The following is a 24,776-nucleotide window of genomic DNA, read 5'->3' as shown; positions in this document are numbered from 1 at the left end:
CCTTTGTACACACTCTCTTATTTTGCCTAAGGTGCATGCCACACTTTTCTTGAAGGTAGAGATGGCAGCCGATGAGCAACAAACAGATGCTAGGTGAAAATTCTCATCTGCTGTTAGAGGTTTCTCAGTTGGATCAGCAGCCATAGGTGCAGAGCGCAGCCCTGTTCTCCTAAGAGCCATCCACCCAATGTTTCTGCTCCTTTAAATAATGCAGGCACCATGGAATGCAGCACAATGAAGGCATCATGGCTGCTTCCTGATTAATGGCCACTGATGTTAATAATGATGTTTCCGTGGCCAAAAAGCCTCATAATGGTAACTGAATGCAAACTGTTTCTCTTCATGAAAGCCATGAGGTTGATATGAAGTGCCCTGATGCCCACATGGTACCATGTGTGATGCTTTGCACTTGAGGGAACCTGCCAGTCACTGAAAGCTGCGTGTCCTGTCCAGAAGTTGCCTCATTTCCACAGGATAAATGATGAAGGTCTCGCAAACATAGTTTCTGTCATTTCCTTACGTGTGCACTACAGGCTGCCTGATGTGGCTGGATGCTTGGGTGACTTGGAAGGATCTGGTAACATGGAAGCTTCATGCTGTGGTAACCTTCACCTCTATGGAATGAACCATCCCTGATTCAGATGTTCTATGCAGACCATTGGGCAGCAGGTAGCAACACTCTTGGGCAGCCAGTCTTGTAAAGTGAAAATGCTGAAGAAAGCTCTCCTCTGATGTGTGCAGGTTCATGTGGAGGGATCTATTAATTCAGATCCTGGGGTAGTGATGGATGTGGCCAAAATGCTTCTGGGGTTATCACACCTCCATTTGTTGACCCCCTCACAAACTTCTCTTCCTTGTCTCAATTACGAAGCATGTTCACAACCCCAAAGGAATATACCCATCCTCAGCTCTTTGTAAATGCAATATCAAAGTTGGCAATGTCAAGAATAATAAAATATAGCAGGAAACAAACAAAAATACAGAAAATGGAGGACAATCCAGCAAAACAAAAATGCTTGGAGGAAACTGCAGCAAATGGTATAGAGAAATATCATAATACCCCCCAAAAATAGTTCAATAAAAAATGCTCGTGCTGCCTTTAAGAAGCTTGTTTCAGTAGGCAGGGCCCCAGAACTCCCGTGCATAGTTTTTATTGTCAAGGCTCACACTGTGAGCGCAGCCCCGCCAGATGTGATAACTTGCAAGGACCCTTTATAATGCAATTAAAGTTAGGCTGCGCATTTCAGCAGTGCAATCTTGTGATTGGCTTCTTTGGAAAATCTGATGCCCCCCAAATCAATCACGAGAGGCTGTGTTCTCCATTTTTCGACTGACGCCACCAACAAAGCTTCACAAAATCAGGGCTGTAAAGACAAATGGCTGCCCTGCTTTCAGTTCATGCACAAAAATTGCTCTATAGGCTGATCTATCTTCCCAAGCTTTCTCTTTTCCTCAGTTAACCAAATACTTTACCATATTCTATGAAGCCATTGACTTGAATTAGATGGGTTCTTTCCAGGAGTTCTAAAAGTTTTAAGAATTTTAAGGTACCTCAACTTGGCAGATACCTTCCAAACACTCTCGCTGTTGGCCGATTCTAAACTTTTGGAAAGGTCAGCAAACACCACCTAGAAATTTATATTTCCTATTTTGCACTTTTCTTTAATCTGTTGATTGACATATAACGTGCTGTGGTCAGACTGTTACAATCGATCATGGATACTCTTGGAAAATCTTTCAAGCTAGCAAACAATGCTAGAATGAATGGCAAACAGAACCTAACTGGGTTTTCATCAATTCTTTTACCCCTTCCTGCATAGGGGGGCAAAAGAAATGCAGTTGTTCGAGGGGATTCGATAGTCAGGGGGATGGACAGGCATTTCTGCAACTGCCAACACGAGCCCCGCATGGTGTGTTGCCTCCCTTGTGTCACAGTAAAGAACAACACTGAGAGGTTGCAGAACATTTTGAGGGGTGAAGGGGAACAGCCAGAAGTCATGGTCCATGTGGGAACCAATGACATAGGTAGGAAAATGGTTGCGGTCCTGCAGTCAGTGCTTCAGGGGCTAGGCGGGGGGGGGGGGGGGGGGGGGGGGGAGTTAAAAAGCAGGACCTCAAAAGGTAGTAATCTCTGGATTACTCCCAATGCCATGCGCTAGTGAGTATAGGAATAGTAAGATAAGACAGATTAATGCTTGGCTGGAGCAATAGTGCAGGAGGGAAGGCTTCAGATTCCTCAAGCTCTGGGACCAGTTCTAGGGCAGGAGGGATCGGGTCAAGATGGACGGGTTGCACCTCAACAGAGCTGGGACGAATGTCCTCGCAGGGAGCTTAACTAGTGCTGTGGGGGAGGGTTTAAACCTAGTTTGGCAGGGGGTGGACACCAAGATGAAAGATTAGAGAGGAGAAACAAGGTGCACAGAAGGCTGGGAGGGACAAGTAGCACTAGAGTAAAAAATAGTTCAGAAATAGGAGGGATCAGACAGGTGGTAAATGTGAGGCAATCTAAGATAAGTTTAGAGTACATGTGCATTATTGCACATAGCGTGGTAAATAAGATTGGTGAGCTGCAGGCTCAAGTCGCCACATGGGACTATGATATAGTGACAATAACAGAGACCTGGCTCAAAGAAGGGGAGGTTTGGGTACTTAATATTCCTGGCTACAAGGTATTCAGGAAGGAAAGAAAGGAGGGGGGGCAGCGGCAGTATTGATCAAATAAACCATTATAGCACTGGAAAGGGATGTAGTTGAAGGGTCAAACACAGAATCTACTTGGTTAGAATTTAGGAACAATAGAGGAGCTATTACGCTACTGGGTGTATACTATAGGCCACCAAATAGTGGGAAGGAGATAGAGGAGCAAATTTGCAGGTAAACTACAGAACGATGCAAGAACTATAGAGTAATGATAATGAGAGACTTCAATTATCCCAATATAGACTGTGACAGTAAGAGTGTAAAGGGCAAAGATATAGACTGTGACAGTAAGAGTGTAAAGGGCAAAGAGGGGGAGGAATTCCTGAAATGTACACAAGAGAACTTTCTGGACCAGTGTGTTTCCAGCCCAACCAGGAAGGAAGCAATGCTAGATCTAGTTCTGGGGAATGAAGTGAGGCAGGTGGGGAACAGTGATCATAATATCATTAGATTTTGAATAGTTATGGAAAAGAACAAGGAACAATCAAGTATGAAAATGCTTAACTGGAGGAGGGCAAATTTCAATGAGTTAAAATGGGATTTTGCCTAGGTGGATTGGAATCAAAAACTGGTAGGCAAAACAGTATTTGAACAATGGGAGACCTTCAAGGAGGAGTTGGTTCGGGTACGGAGTAGACACATCACTAGGAGAGGGAAAGGAAGGCAATTCAAAGCTAGAGCTCCCTGGATGACTAAAGATATAGAGATTAAAATGAAACAGAAAAAGAATGCTTATGATGAATGTAAGGTTCATAATATAGTAGAGAACCAGGCTGAATACAGAAAGTACAGAGGAGAACTAAAAAAGAGAACTAAAGGGGCAAAGAGAGAATATGAGAATAGATTAGTGGCTAACATAAAAGGGAACCCAAAAGTCTTTTATAAACACATAAATAGTAAAAGGGTAGTCAATGGAAGCATTGGACCGATTAGGGACAAAAAAGGAGAACTTCTTGTGGAGGCAGAGGGCAATGCTGAGGTACTAATGTAGCATCAGTCTGGGTGGAGTTAAGAAGCACAAAGTGGCAGAAAACACTGGTGGGAGTTGTCTATAGGCCTCCAAACAGTAGTGGTAATGTAGGGAATGGCATCAAACAGGAAATTAGAGATCCATTTAACAAGGGTACTACAGCAATCATGGGTGACTTTAATCTACATATAGACCAGCCAAACCAAATTAGCAATAATACTGTGGAGGATGAATTCCTGGAGTGTGTACGAGATGGTTTTTTAGACCAGTACGTTCAGGAGCCAACTAGGGAACAGGCTATCCTAGATTGGGTATTGTGCAATGAGAATGGGTTAATTAGTAATCTTGTTGTGCGGGGTCCTTTTGGGAAGAGTGACCATAACATGATGGAATTCTTCATTAAGATGGAAAGTGAATTAATCCAATCTGGAACTAGGGTCCTAAATCTAAACAAAGGAAACTACGAAGGTATGAGGAGTGAGTTGGCTATGATAGATTGGGAAGCTTCATTAAAAATGCATGAAGGTGGATAGGCAATGGCTAACATTTAAGGAATGAATGCATAAATTGCAACAATTATACATTCCTTTCTGGTGCAAAAACACAAAAGGAAAAGCGGCCCATCCATGGCTAACAAAAGAAATTAAGGATAGTATTAGATCCAAAGAGAAATCATATAAGATTCCAGAAAAAGTAGCAAGCCTGAGGACTAGAAGCAGTTTAGAATTCAGCAAAAAAGGACCAAGAGATTGATTAAGAGGGAAAAAGAGAGTATGAGAGTAAATTTGCAAGGAACATAAGTGGACTGTAAAAGCTTCTACAAGTATGTAAAATGAAAAAGATTAGTAAAGACAAAAGCAGGTCCCGTACAGTCAGAAATGGGAGAATTTATAATGGGGAACAAGGAAATGGCAGAGCAATTAAACAAATACTTTGGTTCTGTCTTCACGGAAGAGGACAAAAATAACTTCCCAGAGATGCTAGGGAACTAAGGGACTAGTGAGAAGAAGGAATTAAAGGAAATTAGTACAAGTAAAAAAAAAGTCCTGGAGAAATTAATGGGACTGAAAGCCAATAAATCCCCAGGGCCTGATAATCTGCATCCCAAAGTACTAGAAGAGGTAGCTGTGGAAATAGTGGATGCATTGGTTGTCATCTTCTAAAATTCTATAGATTATGGAACAGTTCCTGCAGATTGGAGGGTGGCAAATGTAACCCCACTACTTAAAAAAGGGAGAGAAAACAGGTTAGCCTAACATCAGTAGTAGGGAAAATGCTAGAGTCTATTATAAAAAGATGTGATAACAGAACACTTAGAAAATATCAACAGGATTAGACAAAGTCAACATGGATTTATGAAAGGGAAATTGTGTTTGACAAACCTACTGGAGTTTTTTTGAGGATGTAACTGGTAGAATAGATAAGGGAGAACCAGTGGATGTGGTTTATTTGGATTTTCAGAAGGCCTTCGATAAAGTCCCACATAAGTGGTTAGTGTGCAAAATTAAAGCACATGGGATTGGTGGTAATATACTGGCATGGATTGAAAATGGGTTAACAGACAAGAAACAGAGAGTAGGAATAAATGGGTCTTTTTTGGGGTGGCAGGCAGTGACTAGTGGGGTACCACAGGGATCAGTGCTTGGGCTCCAGCTATTCACAATATATATCAATGATTTGGATGAGGGAACCAAATGTAATATTTCCAAGTTTGCTGATGACACAAAACTTGATGGGATTGTGAATTTTGAGGAGAATGCAAAGAGGCTTCAAGGCGATTTAAACAAGTTGAGTGAGTGGGCACATACATGGCAGATGCAGCATAATGTGGATAAATGTGAAGTTATCCACTTCGGAAGGAAAAACAGAAAGGCAGAGTATTATTTAAATGGTGATAGATTGGGAAATGTTGATGTACCTGGGAGCCCTTGTACATAAGTCACTGAAAGCAAACATGCAGGTGCAGCAAGCAGTTAGGAAGGCAAATGGTAAGTTGGCCTTCATTGCAAGAGGATGTGAGTACAGGAGCAAGGATGTTTTACTGCAGTTAAAAAGGGCCTTGGTGAGACTACACCTGGAGTATTATGTGCAGTTTTGGTCTCCTCGCCTAAGAAAGGATATACTTGCCATAGAGGGAGTGCAGCAAAGGTTCACCAGACTGATTCCTGGGATGGCAGGATTGTCATATGAGGAGAGATTGGGTCAACTCGGCCTGTATTCACTCGAGTTTAGAAGAATGAGAGGGGATCTCATTGAAACATATAAAATTCTGACAGGGCTAGACAGACTGGATGCAGGGAGAATGTTTTCCCTGGCTGGGGGGTCCAGAATGAGGGGTCACAGTCTCAGGATATGGGGTAGGACATTTAGGACTAAGATGAGGAGAAATGTCTTCACTCAGAGGGTGGTGAACCTATGGAATTCTCTACCACAGAAGGCTGTGGAGGCCAAGTCACTGAATATATTTAAGAAGGAGCTAGATAGATTTCTAGACACAAAAGGCATCAAGGGGCAAGGAGTGAAGGGGTATGGGGAAGAGAGTGGGAATATGGTATTGAGATAGAGGATCAGCCGTGATCATATTGACCAGAAACTTAACTGGACCAGCCATATAAATACTGTGGCTACAAGAGCAGGTCAGAGGCTGGGTATTCTGCGGTGAGTGACTCACCTCCTGACTCCCCAAAGCCTTTCCACCATCTACAAGGCACAAGTCAGGCGTGTGATGGAATACTCTCCACTTGCCTGGATGAGTGCAGCTCCAACAACACTCAAGAAGCTCAACACCATCCAAGATAAAGCAGCCCGCTTGATTGGCACCCCAACCACCACCCTAAATGTTCACTTCCTTCACCACCTGCACGTTCCCCTCCAAGTCTCACACCAACCCAACTTGGAAATATATCGCCATTCCTTCATCGTCGCTGGGTCAAAATCCTGGAACTCCCTTCCTAACAGCACTGTGGGAGAACCTTCACCAAACGGACTGCAGCGGTTCAAGAAGGCGGCTCACCACCACCTTCTCAAGGGCAATTAGGGATGGGCAATAAATGCCGGCTTCGCCAGCGACGCCCACATCCCATGAACGAATATTAAAAAAAATTAAGGGGAGATTTCGTAGAGGTGTTCAAGATCATGAACAGTTTTGATAGAGTAAATAAGGGGAAACTTTTCAGTGGCAGAATGGTCAGTAACCAGAGGACACAGATTTAAGGTGATCGGCAAAAGAGCCAGGGGGAGAAATTCGATAAGGCCTATTATTGGGCGTGGGTACCGTGATCCGCTATTAACTTGCTTCCAATGGCCCCTGCGCAGGATGGACGAGACTTTCATCAGGCCTGAGGACTTACCTGCAAGCAGCGTTGGAAATCAGCATTGACACGAGGATTCAATGCAATTCTCACTTTCCACCAGCAGGGGGGCCCCAATCTCAAAGGAAAGATGTCTCGTAAAATCACTTAAAGGTAGCCGGTACCTGTTATTTGCTAAAAATAACAGTCTGCTGTCTTCACGGAGTCTGAACGCAGATCAGACATCGCACACGTAAAGCACAGATGCAGGTCCCATCCCTATGTTTACACAGTGATGAGCTATGTTAAAACATTGAATAAAGGTTGCGCACTACTAAATCTCACATCCTCCAATCGGCATGCCAGACCTCACCAATCTGCCGATCTGAGTTGATACCAGGCCTGCGAGAGGGCGTGCACCAAGGTTCTAAGATGATGCTCTAGAGGCCTTGGTGCAAGAGGTGGACAGAAGGAGGGACATCCCATATCCACAGTGGGGGGGGGGGGGGGTGGGGGGGGCGGCAGGGTGGGGACAAGAGGCCCTCCAGACATATGCCCAAAAGGCAGTGGGAGGCAACGGGGCATGAAGTCAACACCAGGTGCACAGCACCACGAACATTGATGCAGTGCAGGAAGAAGTTCAATGCTTTGACACGAGTGGTTAAGGTGAGTGAGGTCAACTGTCAAGTGGCGTCTCCAACCAACTGCACCACTAGCCGCATCCACTGCTCCACACACTACACCCCCCATCACCCACATACCACCAAGATCTTTCCATCATATTACCACTATTGCAAGCCGCCCACCCACAACTCACAGGCCACACACACTGGCAGCTATTCAACCATGACAGGCATATCACCCATATACATGTCCCGCTTTCTTGCAGGAGAAGGTGGCGCATATCAGGAGGCAGCAAGTTACAGTGGCGTTTAGTCCCTCGAGCCTGTTCCGCCATTCAATGCATGGTGAACCTGTGACCTAACTCCATATACCCACCTTAGCCCCATATCCCTTAATACCCTTGGTTCACAGAAATCTATCAAACTCAGATTTAGAATTCATAAGTGAGCTAGCATCAGCTGCTGTTTGCAGAAGAGCGTTCCAAACTTCTCCCACCCTTTGCGTGTAGCAGCGTTTCCTAACTTCACTCCTGCACATCCTGGCTCTAAATGTTAGGCCGTGTCCCCTAGTCCTAGCATTCAAGTATAGGAGACCTCCAAAAACAAGTACAAATGTATTGGCAACCAGAAGCAATAATCCAGCAACTAACCTGTAAATCCTGCATGGTCCCTTTAAATAACGCTGGTGGGGGTCCTCCGGGCACTCTAAGACAGGTTCAGATGGTCGTGGCTAAGATTGTGCGTTGAGTTGAGCGTTAGACACCATTTTCGAACTTATCACTTTAAATCAGCGTGGCGCAATGATTATATCCATTTTCTCCCTACTTTACATGCTGCCGGCGTTCAGTATTTGCACATGCGCTAACTCCTATACCAAGATGGCATCCGGCACACGTCATGCTGGAAACGTGCATGCATAACCAAGACGCCATCTTGGATGTTCGGGAGGCCATTTTGTGCCGAAACAATGGGTGCTACGCAGCCCAATTTCTAGACCCCAGAAGCGACATGAGGAAACATTTTTTTAATGCAGGGAGTTGTAATGATCTGGAATGCATTGCCCGAAAGGGTGGTGGAAGCAGATTCAATGGTAACTTTCAAAAGGGAAAAAAAAATCTACATGACTATGGAGAAAGAGCAGGGGAATGGGACTAATTGGATAGCTCTGTCAAAGAGCTGGCACAGGCACAATGGGCTGAATGGCCTCCCCCGTGCTGTACCAACTATGGTATTATGTATACATATTAACACTATAAATGCTCCATTTTTCTATGCAAAGCAATGGATGTGCACTGTTTACATATGCACAAATGTAAGTTTCCTTGAACCTGTCAGAACTCCAAAGGTTAAAACAGAAATAGTAATACCTCCTCAAAAGTAATTTTAATGCATTTCACTGTACCTGCTCAAATGTGGTTTTCTCATCCCCAGAGCCAGGAAAACCACCTCCAATATCAAGTAAATACATATGAAATCCAAGGTGAATCTATAGAATAGGGAAAAGAAATCCAATTTTGACATAAATGTCTAATTACATCAAATTACATAGAATGTACAGCACAGAAACAGGCCATTCGGCCCAACAGGTCCATGCAGGTGTTTATGGTCTACACGAGTCTCCTCCCTCCCTACTTCATCTAACCCTACCAGCATATCCTTCTAGTCCTTTCTCCTTCATGTGTTTATCTAGCTTCCCCTTAAATGCACCTATGCTAGTCGCCTCAACTACTCCTTGTGGTAGCGAATTCCACATTCTAACCACTCTTTGGGTAAAGAAGTTTCTCCTGAATTCCCCACTGGATTTATTAGTGACTATCTTATATTTATGGCCCCTAGTTCTGGTCTCCCCCGCAAGTGGAAACATCTTCTCCACGTCTACCCTATCAAACCCTTTCATAATCAACCTCCATCAGGTCAGCCCTCAAGTCTTCTCTTTTCCAGAGGAAAGAAGCCCAGCCTGTTCAGCCTTTCCCAATAGGTATTACCTCTCAGTTCTGGTATCATCCTTGTAAATCTTTTTTAAACCTTCTCCAGTGCCTCTATATCCTTTCTATAGAATGGAGGCCAGATCTGTTCACAGTACTCCACGTGTGGTCTAACCAAGGTTCTATACAAGTTTAACATAACTTCTCTGCTTTTCAATTCTATCCCTCTAGAAATGAACCCCAATGCTTGTTTTGCTTTTTTTATGGCGTCGCTATTTTTAGTGATGTGTGTATCTGTACCCCCCAGATCACTCTGCTCCTCTATCCTGTTTAGACTCTTATTATCCAAGCAGTATGTGGCCTCCTTATTCTTCCTACCAAAATGTAATACCCCACACTTATCTATATTGAAATTCATTTGCCAATTACATGCCCATCCTAGTATCAGAGCTGTAGTGTAATTATCTGTATTAATCTTTAATGCAAAATGTAATGCTTTTTTGCAAACACTTTTAATGCCAAGTTTAGTAATATTAGTTCATTAGTTCACTAAAGCCATCCAATGACATGTCAGATGTCAGATTTTAGTCTGCTGGTATACAGTATAAATCATATTCCAGGTAGTATGTGCTTCATATATTTTAGTAAAACAATTATTCAAAGTAAAGATTTTTCACAAGAAGGCTAGATAGAAATTGGAGTAAGAATACCTCTAGTCACAGATGTAGCAACAACAGGGTTGAAATCGTGTTGTGCGATATTTGTAATGAATGTGTTAACATGTTCATATGGAATTCCTTTGTCTGTTATTTTAACAAAACCATTAGCTGCTTAAAATAAATGTGTTGGTTACTAATATCACACAATCTGCTTACATTCTCATCATAAATGCATTTGTGAGGATTTCCTCCTTTTAATATTTCAATTGAAACACTAAATGAAAACATACCCCAATATCAAAGACAACACGTGCTTCTGCTATGGCATGAGCAAAAATCTTTGGATCACTACAGCCACTTCCAACATGAAAGCTGTGAAAAGGAATATTAAATTAGACCTAATTGATAGATAGAAAAACAGTACATCTAAGGAATACTCATCCACTCATTTCATACAAGTGAGCTCAGCACCAGGGTACAGTTTGCCAGAAACTCTCGATATATGGCAAGGCAGCCACTTACATCACTTCAAATCGCTAATGTGGCTTGTACGCGCTAGCTGTGCAATCTCTCGAAAGTACCCAAATTTCTACATTGCCTTGAGCACACAGTCCTGCTGGCCCAACTGGTGAACTCATTTTGCCTCTGGCGGGGCTCCATGTCAGTAATAGAGTCTCACAAACTTGGCCCTTATCCTATTCTTAGATTACACGATTAGTTGTACACTCAGAAAATGATGATGCAACCAGACCCAAGAATGCAAGGTTCACATACAACTGGTCAAGGCTCAGTCTAAAGTACTAACATCTATAATTGCCCTAAATATCAGTCTTCCAAAGCTTGAGTATTTTTTTTGTTTGAAGACACAAGGCAATAATGTAATTTGCATTGAAAAATAAGATATCTGTGTCATTTGCACACGGCATCATTGTGCATCATGTTCACCTTCCTCTTTGAAACAGCAATGATCCTCCTAAAATCATTGTCTACCTGAAAAATAAGATACAATTAACAATGACAAAAAAGTACCTAATGTATATAAAATCTATGATAATAGTTAGAGAGTTGGACTATCTTGATGAGTTAGCAAATAAAATATCTAGATATAAACGGTTACAAACTGACATTTAGCAAGTAAGTGATTTCCTACCTAACCCCAATGATGTCCACATTCAGGGTCTTTGCACATTCCATCAGCTGTTTGCATTCATTTATAGATGCTCCAAACTTCATACTCATGGGAAAACAGGACGTAGAGTCATTTGTGGTAATGCGAAGAACCATTCTAAGAGGGCAGTAAAGTTAGAAAATAGTTGTGAACCAGGCAGAGTAAAATAAAATTGCAAAAGTCATGTAGAAAAACAGAGGGTTGACCCTTTTTTGTTACAGCAACAGGCTTAGTCAATAGAAACGAGAAACCTTCAGGATGTGAGGAAAAAACGACCGATTTTATTTTCTCCTCCTCTCGCATCATCTTTCCAGAAATAATGTGATAATCTCTGATCTCAGTACTTGCTTTACTGTTTTTATGTTGATCAATTTTTCGTTTTTTTTATTGGGACGAATGTTATTCATACAACCACAAAGAATCATAGAATCATAGAAAATAGGAGCAAGAGTAGACCATTCGGCCCTTCAGGCCTGCTCCGCCATTCAAAATGATCATGGCTGATCGTCTAACTCAGTACCCTGTTCCCGCTTTTTCCCCATATCCCTTGATCCCTTTAGCATTAAGAAATATATCTACCTCCTTCTTGAATATATTTAATGACTTGGCCTCCACTGCCTTCTGTGGTAGAGAATTCCACAGGTTCACCACCCTCTGAGCGAAGAAATTTCTCCTCATCTCGGTTCCAAATGGCATACCCTGTATCCTGAGATTGTGACCCCTGGTTATGGATTTCCCCATCCATCGGGAACATCTTCCCTGCATCTAGACTGTCTAGTCCTGTTAGAATTTTATATGTTTCGATGAGATCACCTCTCATTCTTCTAAACTCTAGTGAATATAGGCCTAGTCGACCCAATCTCTCCTCATACGTCAATCCTGCCATCCCAGGAATCAGTCTGGTAAACCTTCGTTGCACTCCCTCCATGGCAAGGACATCCTTCCTCAGATAAGAAGATCAAAACTGCACACAATACTCCAGATGTGGTCTCACCAAGACCCTGTATAACTGCAGTAAGACATCCCTGTTCCTGTACTCAAATCCTCTTGCAATGAATGCCAACATACCATTCGTCTTCCTAACTGCTTGCTGCACCTGAATGCTCGCTTTCAGCGACTGGTGTACAAGGACACCCAGGTCTCGTTGCACCTCCCCTTTTCCCAATCTATCACCATTCAGATAATAATCTGTCTTTCTGTTTTTACAACCAAAGTGGATAACCTCACATTTATCCACGTTATACTGCATCTGCCATGTTCTTGCCCACTCACCCAACTTGTCTAAATCACATTGGGGCCTCTTTGCGTCCTTCTCACAGCTCACATTCCACCCAGCTTTGTGTCGTCTGCAAACTTGGAAATGTTACATTCAGTTCCCTCATCCAAATCATTGATACGTATTGTGAATAGCTGGGGCCCAAGCACTGATCCCTGCGGTACCCCACTAGTCACTGCCTGCCACCCGGAAAAAGACCCGTTTATTCCTACTCTCTGTTTCCTGTCTGTCAACCAATTCTCAATCCATGCCAGTATATTCCCCCCAATCCCATGTACTTTAATTTTGCACACTAACCTCTTGTGTGGGACCTTATCAAAAGCCTTCTGAAAATCCAAGTACACCACATCCACTGGTTCTCCCCTATCTATTCGACTAGTTACCTCCTCAAAAAAACTCCAGTAGATATGTTAAGCATGATTTCCCTTTCATCAACCCATGCTGACTTTGTCCAATCCCGTTAATGCCTTCCGAGTGTTCTGTATTCACATCCTTTATAATAGACTCTAGCATTTTCCCCACTACTGATGTTAGGCTAACTGGTCTGTAATTCCCTGTTTTTTTCTCTCCCTCCTTTTTTAAATAGTCGCGTTACATTTGCCACCCTTCAATCTGTAGGAACTGTTCCAGAGTCTATAGAATTTTGGAAGATGACCACCAATGCATCCAATATTTCCAGGGCCACTTCCTTTCGTACTCTGGGGTGTAGATTATCAGGCCCTGGGGATTTGTCAGCCTTTAGCCCCATTAATTTCCCCAGCACTATTTTTTTTACTAATACTGATTTCCTTCAGTTCCTACCCCTCACTAGACCCTTGGTTCTCTAACATTTCCAGGAGGTTATTTGTGTCCTCCTTTGTGAAGACAGAACCAAAGTATGTGTTTAATTGTTCTGCCATTTCTTTGTTCCCCATTATAATTTCACCCATTTCTGACTGTAAGGGACCTACATTTGTCTTCACTAATCTTTTTCTCTTGACATATTTATAGAAGCTTTTACAGTCAGTTTTTATGTTCCCTGCTAGTTTACTCTCATACTCTATTTTTCCCCTCTTAAGCAATCTCTTCTGAGATTGATTAAGAAGGGAAAAATAGAGTATGAGAGGGCATCTAAGCTCTTAATCACAATAAGTTGTGAGCAAGATGTATGCCTAAAACCATTAGATAGTAAACAAATGAAAAGAGTGGCTCTAAATCAGGCTCTAAATACTTTACTAACAAAATGGAGATTTAAAATTTCCAACTAGTAGGAGGTACAAAACAGCAGGCTAGTCGAGTCATCTTCTGACGGGGATCTCCTGACTTCCACTTGGGTGTCTCCCACTTAATGGATCATAACTTGCCAGAGAGATAAACCCACCATACCACTCAGTGATGCCACATGTCTTTACACTGTGTCAATCATGGATACCCATTTTTTTTGGACAACTATGGTCAAGTTGAAATAGGGCGAGTCAGATTGGTTTGTTATCCTGCCATTAAATTACTAAAAGAATATTAAAGATTACAACCAGAATAGGTCGAACATTTGCAGAAGGATGTTGGTGCAAATGGAATTAACTCTACAAATTTAGAAAAGAGTTTTATTAAATCTTCTCCAATTGCTTTCAGAAAGGTTGTCAAATGTTTGTAATATCTCACAGGACAGAATAACGTTAATATTTAAGTACTGCAATCTATCCATTCAACAAAAAGTAAAGCTAGAATTTGAGTGAAAATGCATCTGTTTGTTGGGCTTTTATTGAATCATGGATTTATTACATAGTTGTTAAGGTTCAGTATTTGGAATACTTCCTACCTGAAGAATAGGAAGCATCTGAAACATCCTATCCTCTTGAAACCATGCTGTAATGGGAATAAAACTTACTCCTTTTTTTTTATTACTAATTTTCTCTCCTGCCACCTGAAGACTGTAGCTCATTGCTGTGGTACAGTTCCACAAGCACCCTCCATTTCCTGACCAAAATGACCATTAATCATGTGGCGATGGTAATCTATCTACCAACCGGGCGCATCACAGCTACACCTAATCCTGTTCGCACGTAATTTCAGAAGGGGTTACCAGGTAACAAGAAACATTGCCAATTATACCCTGCCTAAACCAGGGGCACTGAGACCAATTGTAGGGCCTTTGCTGTTGCCCCTTTTGAGATCAGCAAATTAACACAGATTGGAGATCATAACTGGGCACATTCCTATGCCATCAGGGCAGTGCTTTTCTCTTTGGTTTGAGTAACTCTTTAACAATGCATGGTGTAACAAATGTCCTATTACTCTTAACATAATCTGAGGTGGCCTCTACAACATAAAAAAGGGCAAAAGACCCTTGAATTTGGGTATGCTGATTTGAAATGGACAGGGTAACTGACAGCCACATACTACTGATTATTTATTTCCATCGGGAAAACAAAATGCATAAGTCTTCTCCATATTTGAAAAAGAAATGAACTACTGCACTGATCCCATGGAGCTTTGAGTACTTAGGTCTTTCTTATAAGGTCCCTGGACACCCAATGCAAAGAGACATCTGAAACATAATAAGGGTTTTACCATATAATTTCTGGAATGCCAGAGGTCCAGTTTACCTGCCTTGAGTGCTATTATTATTTTCAGTGAGACATGGTAAAAGAAAACACATTGAATATTATAAAGTGAAATATTATGCCATTCCATATACTTGTTGTGTTTTGGTCTTAAAATCCTACTGCAACCTCAAAGGGTTACATTTATTCATTTGCTTCAGAGGTGTACAATTCTTCAAAATTGTTCAGTACTTTAATAGTTTAATAAAACTTCTACAACGGAGCTTCGCAAAGGATCATTGGGTAAATGTACTGTGTGGTGAGATGCTGAGTCATACAGGCCAGAAAGGTCCCAGGTTGGATGAATAGTTTGTGCTGCGCTGGTCATCTCGCCTGGAATGATTGTGGGGTACCACATTTGACTTCATCATCCCACATTAGGGAGGGGGTAGAAAAATCAAACAGAACTTCCACTCCTGAAGGAAGTCTGTCCGTATGGACTTCGGATGAGGGCAAAATCTGATCAACTCACACTCATGGCAAGAATGGCAATTTGGGAGATACCAGATGACACAGCTGCCTATGAGTTTGGAGAAATGACCAGAAACATGGCTGTAAAGAAAGGCTTTGAGGAGGGTTTAAAAGGCAGGGAGAAAAGTAGTGAGGCAAAGAGGTTTAGAGGAAATGGGACTAAGACAGCTGAAGGTTTCTGCCACTGGCGATGGAGTGAAGAGAGGGAAGGGTACACAGGAGATCAGAGTTGGAAAACCGAAGAGCATGGGCTGGGATGTAGTACTGGATATGGTTACTGTGTGGTGGGGCAAGGCCTTGGAGGGATATGTAAAGGAGGATGAGAATTTTCAATTTAATGCATCCCACACGGGGAGCAATGGAGATAACCAAGAACAGGTTTATACTACAAATATTTGTACCGAAATTGTCAAGTTAAACAGCTGATTCGGGTGTACAAAAGAATTCCGTCCACTTACTTGGCAGTAGGATGGCTCCTTGCAACTTTGGGTAGCTCATCTTCATTATCAAATGTCATCATCTGGACCCCATGACTGGCAGCATATTTAATATGAGAGCGCTCCTTGCAGGGGTTTGCATAAATGATTCTCTCTGCTGGGACACCAATATCTTGTATCAATGCAATCTCATTCTGGTTGGGAAAGAAAAGAAAGCTAGGTTACATATCTGGCAGAGTTTTCTTTATTCTTGGATATGCATTCTCTACACACTGTAGGAGTGTGTAGAGAATGCATATCATTTTCATTTTTCACATCGTTCACCTGACGAAGGAGGAAGCCTCCGAAAGCTTGTGAATTTAAAATAAAATTGCTGGACTATAACTTGGTGTTGTAAAATTGTTTACACTGTAGGAGTGTAGCATAGCTTGACAGGTGCTGGGGAAACCATACACTGAACACACGTGTTATGATGATACAAATAAGTGGCACTACACATGGTCTCTGAGTCCGACATCATGCAAAGCCTCAGGGTTTGCTCTATTGTGACAATTTATTATGACCTGAAGCTAAACTGAGAGTCAACCCCCTTCCATACAAAAACCAGCTATGACCCAGCAGATCCTACAAAAATTGATGTGTGGGATTGTGATGTATGGAGGATGCATAAGGAAGACGACTCTACAAGGCATGTAATCTATCTTTCTTCAATCTGCATCCGCCACACACTATAGGCGGATTCCAAAGTACTACAAATTGAGGAGGGAGTCTCTTGCACAGAAGCTACAACACATACAAAGTCTGTCACACCTGCACCCAATTGGCTCAAATACAAAAACCTCTCTTACTGTAATAGCTTTCTGAAATTGACTCCTAGTCTTTGGATAGTAGAAGAATAAACAGTCTATCAGACTGTGAGATTTAGGCTAAAGACTACCAATTAGGTATATTAAAAATAGAAGTTAAACAACAGCGGAAAATCACTTGATTACTGAACTTTTAATTTACACTTCCTTGGATACAAAAATAGTAAAAATGCAACATGTTGCTAATTCTCTTATTAATGCTAAATCTGGACCAGCATCCATAATGTAACTTATACATGAGGTTTCATCCATCAACATAAATTTGCAGCCTCTATCTTGATGAGTTGAGCAGAAGTGAAGAATTGTTAGAAATAAGTCAACTACATTTCTTTGCCTGGTTGAAGGTCTGTCAATCAACTGTTATGTGCATGGAGACACCCTGTGGGACCTCTCACCATCAGGCAGACTGTGTTACTTGAGATCAACGCAGCCCTTTAGGAATGCCAATCAAAAGATGCAATGGCCTAAAAAAATCAGTAAGGGCGCAATCCCGATGGTTATCCTGGGATCACCCCTGCCACGGAACTCTGTCAAAGTTCATGGAGGAGAGGTCTTTGGCTGTTTGGGAGCGCATCTGTGAAACCGCTGCATCGAGGACCCCAGAAAGGATGCCATAAACTGGCTGGTCAGGGGGGTAGGGATCTCCACACAACCCCCTCCAGGAAGAGGAATCTGGTTGCCCAGTGGCTCCCTGTCTCAGAGGCTGTTTTAAAGGTACAAAGAAATTTCCCCCATTGTTCCCCTGGGGTTCAGATGATCACAGCCTAGACCGCCAAGTGAGCTCCGCTTTCACTGCTCTCAGCTAGATACACCTGACGAGTCCATGTGCCGATGGAACGCAGGATCTCAACTGAGAGCCTAGGAGCAGGAACTCTTGACTTAGGAAGTCCCTGACGCTGGCCCCTACCCTCCCTTACATCGCTGTCCTTGCAGGCTATACAGTTAAGGCCGGAAACAGGCACATCTGGCTATCAGCTCAGACTGCAGCTATTCCAGCAAACATACGGTGGGAGTCCACAGGAATGGCCATGCAAGTGCAAGTTTGGGGCCAGTGGCACCTGACTGGCTTTTGTGCAGAACAAGGCAGACCCTGACAGCATTAAGAATGACAATATGGGGCTGATGTACAACTTGACCGCTGAGGTGAAGCAGATTACCCGCTCAATGTACATGTTCAATTTTCATCCCATTGAAATAAAAACCTCTATTTATTACAGGACGGGATTAGGGGAGGCCCAGAACAGGTCAGCTTAAATACCTTAAATACACCTTATCAGCAGAATAATATGTTGAGTGTTACATGATTATAAATAAGGTATACTGCTCCTGTCCTTATAAAACAACTTACCATGAACAATGTCACACTAAACCTGTCATAAGAACATATGTCTGGACATTGTGTCAAGAACCAGTGGGAGACTGGCAGCTTCCCTAGAGAAACAGCGTAAACAGCTAAAATTGAAGATTCCAGGAGAATCTTGTGGAATTTTCAGAGCCATAAAAACAGTTGAAGACAAGAAAAGGACATTCATCCCATCAAGGTTCATTCCTCTAGTATCCTCACTCTTCAAGCCTAACAACTGTCTTTAGAATGCCCCAAAGTCTACAAGTTAGATTTTACAAAATTTCCCCCTCGACGTGGGCATTCTGGCACAGAGGTCAGCCAACCCCACAGGATTTTATGACCATTCATTTTACCTGCCCTGCTTACCAGATTATTCCATACATTTGTGTAAAGAAGTTCTTTCTGATATCTGGGGTTGATTTTCCAAATCCTCACCCATAGCGAGGTACTTCGCCTGTCATAAGCATGTGTTGGGCACTGCGCCCATGATTTTCTGATATACATTGGTGGCAGATGAGGTACCTCACTACAGTTAAGAACTTGGAAAACTTAACCTCTAATCTAAATTTATTTTTCATTTGTTTTTACCTGTGCAGATTGAGATTTTTAACATTTCCACTCATTGGTCATCTCACTTAAAGTTGGAATAAGTCCTGTTGCTCTTCTCTGCACCTTCTCCAATGGTAATACATAGTTTTTATCGTGTGGTAACCACAATAGCACAAAGTACTCCCAGTACGGTCTGGTCAAAGCAATGTTGAACCTCAGCCTAACCTCACTAGATGTATTCCACTGTTTTGGATAAGAGTCATTTCCTGACTTTATGTTGAATGGAGGCCTCACCCATTGAAAGCACATATTGGAAATTTGGGTGCATGCTGCCTATAATTTCCTGATTGTGAGTGGGAGATTCCGCATAACGTGCACCTGACTTTTCAACATGTTCTCTTGGTAGCCAAGGATCCATGCCAAAAGTTGAGAAATCGCCCCTTGTATCGCAGCACCCTATTTGCCTACTTTCGGAAAGGCCCCTTTCGGAATCACCCTGTGCTGAATATTTATTATTCATTTTGCAATTATGTCACTTTATTTTGTCTAGTGTGCAATACTTTCCATTTGTCAGTATTAAATTTCAACTTCAATCTATTAACTGGAGCCTGATTGAGAGTTGTCTAGCTATGGAATGGGTGGAATAACCCCTAACCCAGAAACTGAAATAATAATTTTTTCTACCCTAGATGTGGACGGCCTGGAACATGCAAATGGAAATTCAATAATGCACTGATGTTCAATAATGGAGTTTCCTCCTCTGCCACCTGTGGCTAACCTCAAAAAAATCAACGAGATTGTCAACAGACTGGGAGAATGTTACCGGTGGGGCTCCACAGGGTTTGTTTTGGGATCTCTTTTGTTCAATACCTTCATAATTAATCTGGAGCTAGGAGTCACAAGCACAGTAGCTAAATTTGCAGGTGATACAAAACTAATAAAGGTGGTATGATGTGGAGATGCCGGTGATGGACTGGGGTTGACAATTGTAAACAATTTTACAACACCAAGTTATAGTCCAATGATTTTTATTTGAAATCTACAAGCTTTCAGAGGCTTCCTCCTTCCTCAGGTAGATGTCAGGAGCTCCTTGAAGCCTACGCATTTATACATCACAGAACAATACATGGTGATTACAGACTGCCCCTGCAACTGCCCGTTGCCAAGGCAATCACCATGTTCAGACAGCGAGGTGTCACCTACAGAACCCCCGAATACACATTCAACAAAAAATACAAACAGGAAAAAAAGAGAGAGAGAGAGAGAGAGGCAGAAACATCCGGAAGGCAGAGAAAGCCAGCAAATGACCCATTATATTAAAAACAGATAGCTTTTGTTCGCTGGTGGGGTAACGTGTAGCGTGACATGAACCCAAGATCCCGGTTGAGGCCGTCCTCATGGGTGCGGAACTTGGCTATCAATTTCTGCTCGACGATTTTGCGTTGTCGTGTGTCTCGAAGGCCGCCTTGGAGAACGCTTACCCGAAGATCGGTGGCCGAATGTCCCTGACTGCTGAAGTGTTCCCCGACTGGGAGGGAACCCTCCTGTCTGGCGATTGTTGCACGGTGTCCGTTCATCCGTTGTCGCAGTGTCTGCATGGTCTCGCCAATGTACCATACTCCGGGGCATCCTTTCCTGCAGCGTATGAGGTAGACAACGTTGGCCGAGTCACAGGAGTATGAACCATGCACCTGGTGGGTGGTGTCCTCTCGTGTGATGGTAGTATCTGTGTCGATGATCTGGCATGTCTTGCAGAGGTTACCGTGGCAGGGTTGTGTGGTGTCGTGGGTGCTGTTCTCCTGAAAGCTGGGTAATTTGCTGCGAACGATAGTCTGTTTGAGGTTGGGTGGCTGTTTGAAGGCGAGTAGTGGAGGTGTGGGGATGGCCATAGCGAGGTGTTCGTCGTCACTGATGACATGTTGAAGGCTGCGTAGAACATGGCGTAGTTTCTCCGCTCCGGGGAAATACTGGACGACGAAGGGTACTCTGTTGGTTGCGTCCCGTGTTAGTCTTCTGAGGAGGTCTATGCGATTTTTCGCTGTGGCCCGTCGGAACTGTCGATCGATGAGTCGAGCGTCATATCCCGTTCTTACTAGGGCGTCTTTCAGCGTCTGTAGGTGTCCATCGCGTTCCTCCTCGTCTGAGCAGACCCTGTGTATTCGCAGGGCCTGTCCATAGGGGATGGCCTCTTTGACGTGGTTAGGGTGGAAGCTGGAAAAGTGGAGCATCGTGAGGTTGTCCGTGGGCTTGCGGTAGAGTGAGGTGCTGAGGTGCCCGTCTTTGATGGAGATTCGTGTGTCCAAGAAAGAAACTGATTCTGAGGAGTAGTCCATGGTGAGCTTGATGGTGGGATGGAACTTGTTGATGTTATAGTGTAGTCTAATTTTTGCTGTCTACCACCTTTTTAATAAAGGTGGTAGACAGCAAAGCTGAACAGGATTAGTTACAGGAGGATTTGAATATACTTGGCAATTGGGCAGACAGTTGGCAGATGAAAATTAATGTAGAGAAATGCAATCTGCTTCATGTCGAGAATTCCAAAGATTCACTACCCTCTGCGTGAAGAAGTTCTTCTGATTCTTCTAAACTCCAGAGAGTATAGGCCCATTCTACTCAATCTCTCCTCAAAGGACATCCCTCTCATCCCAGGAATCAATCTAGTGAACCTTTACCGCGGAGCAGCACAAGATTTCCTTGCTCTCCTGCCCTGAGGCAAGCTCCTAACGGAGGGGGCAAATAATGCTGGGAGCCCACTGACAATAGTAAAATGAAACTGACTGAGCAAGATAGGACAGGGTCATAGTGGGGTCACACCAGTGAGAGAAATGCAGTCCCAGCACATTTCTGGCAGTAAATCCGCTTTAGAGGAAAATCTAGCCCGTTTTAAAACACAATCCTAAAACAACAACATTTCTATTTTTATCATATATGTAATACATGAAAGATTTTAATACTTGAAGGGAATATAGTGATAGAGTTGACAGACACATGTCTGGAGCTTTCTGGGAGCTTTTACACCAAATCCTACCTTGCTGGCACAGTCAAAGCCGACCCCCATTTGAGCAAGAGTCTGCACCACTGGTTTGCCGTTGTTGCATTTCACAGCGTAGAAAGGCTTCACTCGAGGCAGCGCCCTCTGCCATCGCAGGTGCTGATTTACAAGGTCTCCCAGTTCAGCAACAATGAAGGCATCTGAGCTGTCCTGTAATAAAGGAAACGGTGATTACCTAGATATTCTTCATATACCAATTCTGTGTTTTTGTGTCATACGATAACTGCTCTTTACTGAATATAATAATTTAGAAACAAAGTATTGAGCATAACATGGGAACATTATTCAATTCAGCATTTTTATGGTTTTATTAAAATTAGTCCAGATGTTCCTCTCATGGCTCAGCTTCTAAGTTTGCTATCCAATGTGGAACTGAGCCACACTGATCAGAACGGTGCCAGGATTGACCTGTGATCTGTTCTGGGGTTGCACTATTTCATTTCATGCTTTCTTCTGTTCTTTCAAATTGGGAGACTTGAATTATCCTGCGCTCAAGGGGTCATTTCTGGAGTGAAAACAAACCCTCCTAACAGAATTACTGTGCAATAGGCATTGCAGGAGATGGCAATGAGTGAATGCAGTTTTCCACATAGGTCAAAGGAGCAAATGCGCAAAAAGTTCTCTGAGCTGAAGAACAGTGCAAATTTAGGCTTGAAACACAGAGGAAAGGAAAGTAATGTTGGTACCAAGCACTCAGCCCACAACATGGTGCCATATCAACAATACAGTCTGCACAGCAATGGCCCCAACTCTCACATCTGAAACCCTTTCAATACTCTGCAGATACGATAGTTATCAGCCTAGGCAGAGGATAAGCTTGACCTCTCAGGATCCACCTGAACATTTGGCTTTTAGCCTAAAGGGTGGAGGCACAGTGGACTGATTTAAGATAAAGGAACTGTGGCAGCTGCCAGTAAAGTGATCATTGAATTGTATGATGCGCTGTTGATGGTCACAGAAGTGGTAGCCTTTCCTTTGGAAGCAAGTTACTGGTTGATGAAGGAAACACCTATGGCTACGTGGATGCAATCTGTGGTATCTTGTACTCTAGAGATTCCCGCCGCTCGATAGTATTGCACGGCCCTCTCATGCTGATGTTGGGCATCCACAGGGAGGTTGATAAACTGGCTTGAATGGCAAACAATCAGCTGCTTGATACATATATGCACAACCAACTGGATAATATCACTAATATTTCCAGAAGCAGCCTGGAATGAGTCAGCACAGTGGTAACCTTGAAACCATTGACATGTAGCAGGTATGCTGGAGTTGGCACTTTGATGGCTTCCCTTGTGAGGTGGAGCCTCAAGTGCTGCTCCTGGGTGAGGTGCAGGTAGGAACAGCAGGATCTATATAATCTAGTGAGTGGGTATCGGTGGATGCGTGCGGATTGGTGGGTACCAACTACATTCTGCATTGCCTGACCATCCTGCCTTCCCTTCATTTCTGATGCTTTTCCTCCAGGCAACTTAAATACAAGTGTATTCCCAAAAGGAATCCCATTGTGGTCTGTGAAGTACGGGTAAATGTCCAAAACTGACAATAACCGATCAGCTGGGCCCAAGATATACATTACAGCAGTAGCAGGAAAAAAACCCACAAAATAAATAATCCAAACAGTTACTGGAAAGACATTTGGCAGCAGCTTTTGTACAGGCTTCTTTGACCTATTCAACAGATTTCTGCATTTACTGTTGTCCCCGGCAATAGTGATATGGCTCATTTTCCAAATATATTGTCAGGGTTAATATCAGGGCTGTATTACCAGAATTTGAAATGCTTTTAAACAGTTGAAAGAATGCTATTAACCTTTTGATTATGTTGAACAATGAAATTAATTACTTTACTGCTGGCACAGTAGCACCATGTTTACACTCACTGTGAGCCTTTGCTCATTGATCTTCTGGTCAATGAAATCGCTTGCAGTGACACCCTCCTCCAAAATGACAATGTCGGATTCATTAGTGCAGTTTTCCATTTTTCTCAACTTGTGAAGACTTGGTAGTGTTCCAGAATTCAGATTGTGCAACAAACTTAATTCAAAAAACATTTTAAAATGTTAGAAATATCATAATGGGGTCATAGATTTGCATTCCACATAATGTTCTTCACCTTCCTCTCTTCCAAGATTTATATGGAACACGAGGCACCTTCATACTAGAGTATTTTCACAATCACGTGGCTAGAGATTATCCACTTCCTAACAAAATATACAATATGACACTTGGCAACATGTTAGCAATTATATAATTGTGTAAGAGGACCTGATACTGACTCAATGGAAGTTGGGGGAATGTAACAAACAATTCATGCTGGTCCGAATGAACAAAAAAATGTTTGCAATTGTAATATGACAGAAGACAGTTTCTGCATCAACTCTAGGTTTAAGGGTAAATAGTTATCAGAAGCAGCAAAATCTACTGCTACTGCTGTGAATACACCAACCTTCAAACATCCACCTGTTCCATCCCCCAATCAACATGAAGACAAATAATGCGGTGCGAGAGATGGTTTTCCTCTGGGCGCCTGATGCAGCGCACACACACTGTGAGCTGTGCCTGTGAGGAAGTAGCTACACATGGTTTTCCTCCCCCCAAGCTATTTATATGGGGGGAGAACTCCAGAGGAAGGCCGCTGGCAGCAAGGCAAGGCCAGGAGAGTTGGTGTTTGCAGAGTCACGCAGCCAGGGAGGAAGGGGAGCTTGGGGCACCAAAGGCCTGGACTTTGCTTGTGGGACCAGAGGAGCACTCTCGCTCCTTCGAGCCCCAGAAAGGAAAGTATTTTTAAACTTACCTTAGCAGGCCTCAATGATTTCCCAACTGGTTTACCTGGCAGGGCGGGCACGGCAGATTCCCCACTCAGC

At 43.0% G+C, this 24,776-nt stretch overlaps 1 protein-coding gene across 1 annotated transcript in view; it reads right to left on the bottom strand.

The window, feature by feature from the left end:
* The window catches only part of LOC137333667 (ornithine decarboxylase-like), a 32,729-nt gene extending 8,713 nt beyond the window's left edge, over positions 1-24,016 (bottom strand). Inside the window, exons 1-6 of the mRNA XM_067997940.1 lie at positions 23,793-24,016; positions 21,890-22,063; positions 16,123-16,295; positions 11,318-11,452; positions 10,458-10,539; positions 8,986-9,069 (exon numbers count right to left, since the gene is read on the bottom strand). Coding sequence (XP_067854041.1) covers positions 8,986-9,069; positions 10,458-10,539; positions 11,318-11,452; positions 16,123-16,295; positions 21,890-22,063; positions 23,793-23,963 — 819 coding nt within the window. The 5' untranslated portion in view covers positions 23,964-24,016. The remainder of the gene's footprint in view (positions 1-8,985; positions 9,070-10,457; positions 10,540-11,317; positions 11,453-16,122; positions 16,296-21,889; positions 22,064-23,792) is intronic.
* Positions 24,017-24,776: the final 760 nt, after the last annotated feature.

The sequence above is a fragment of the Heptranchias perlo genome, chromosome 2, assembly GCF_035084215.1.
Source record: "Heptranchias perlo isolate sHepPer1 chromosome 2, sHepPer1.hap1, whole genome shotgun sequence".
NCBI lineage: Eukaryota > Metazoa > Chordata > Chondrichthyes > Hexanchiformes > Hexanchidae > Heptranchias > Heptranchias perlo.
Note: the sequence above shows the minus strand (reverse complement) of the source record. Positions and strands in the feature narration are given on the sequence as shown.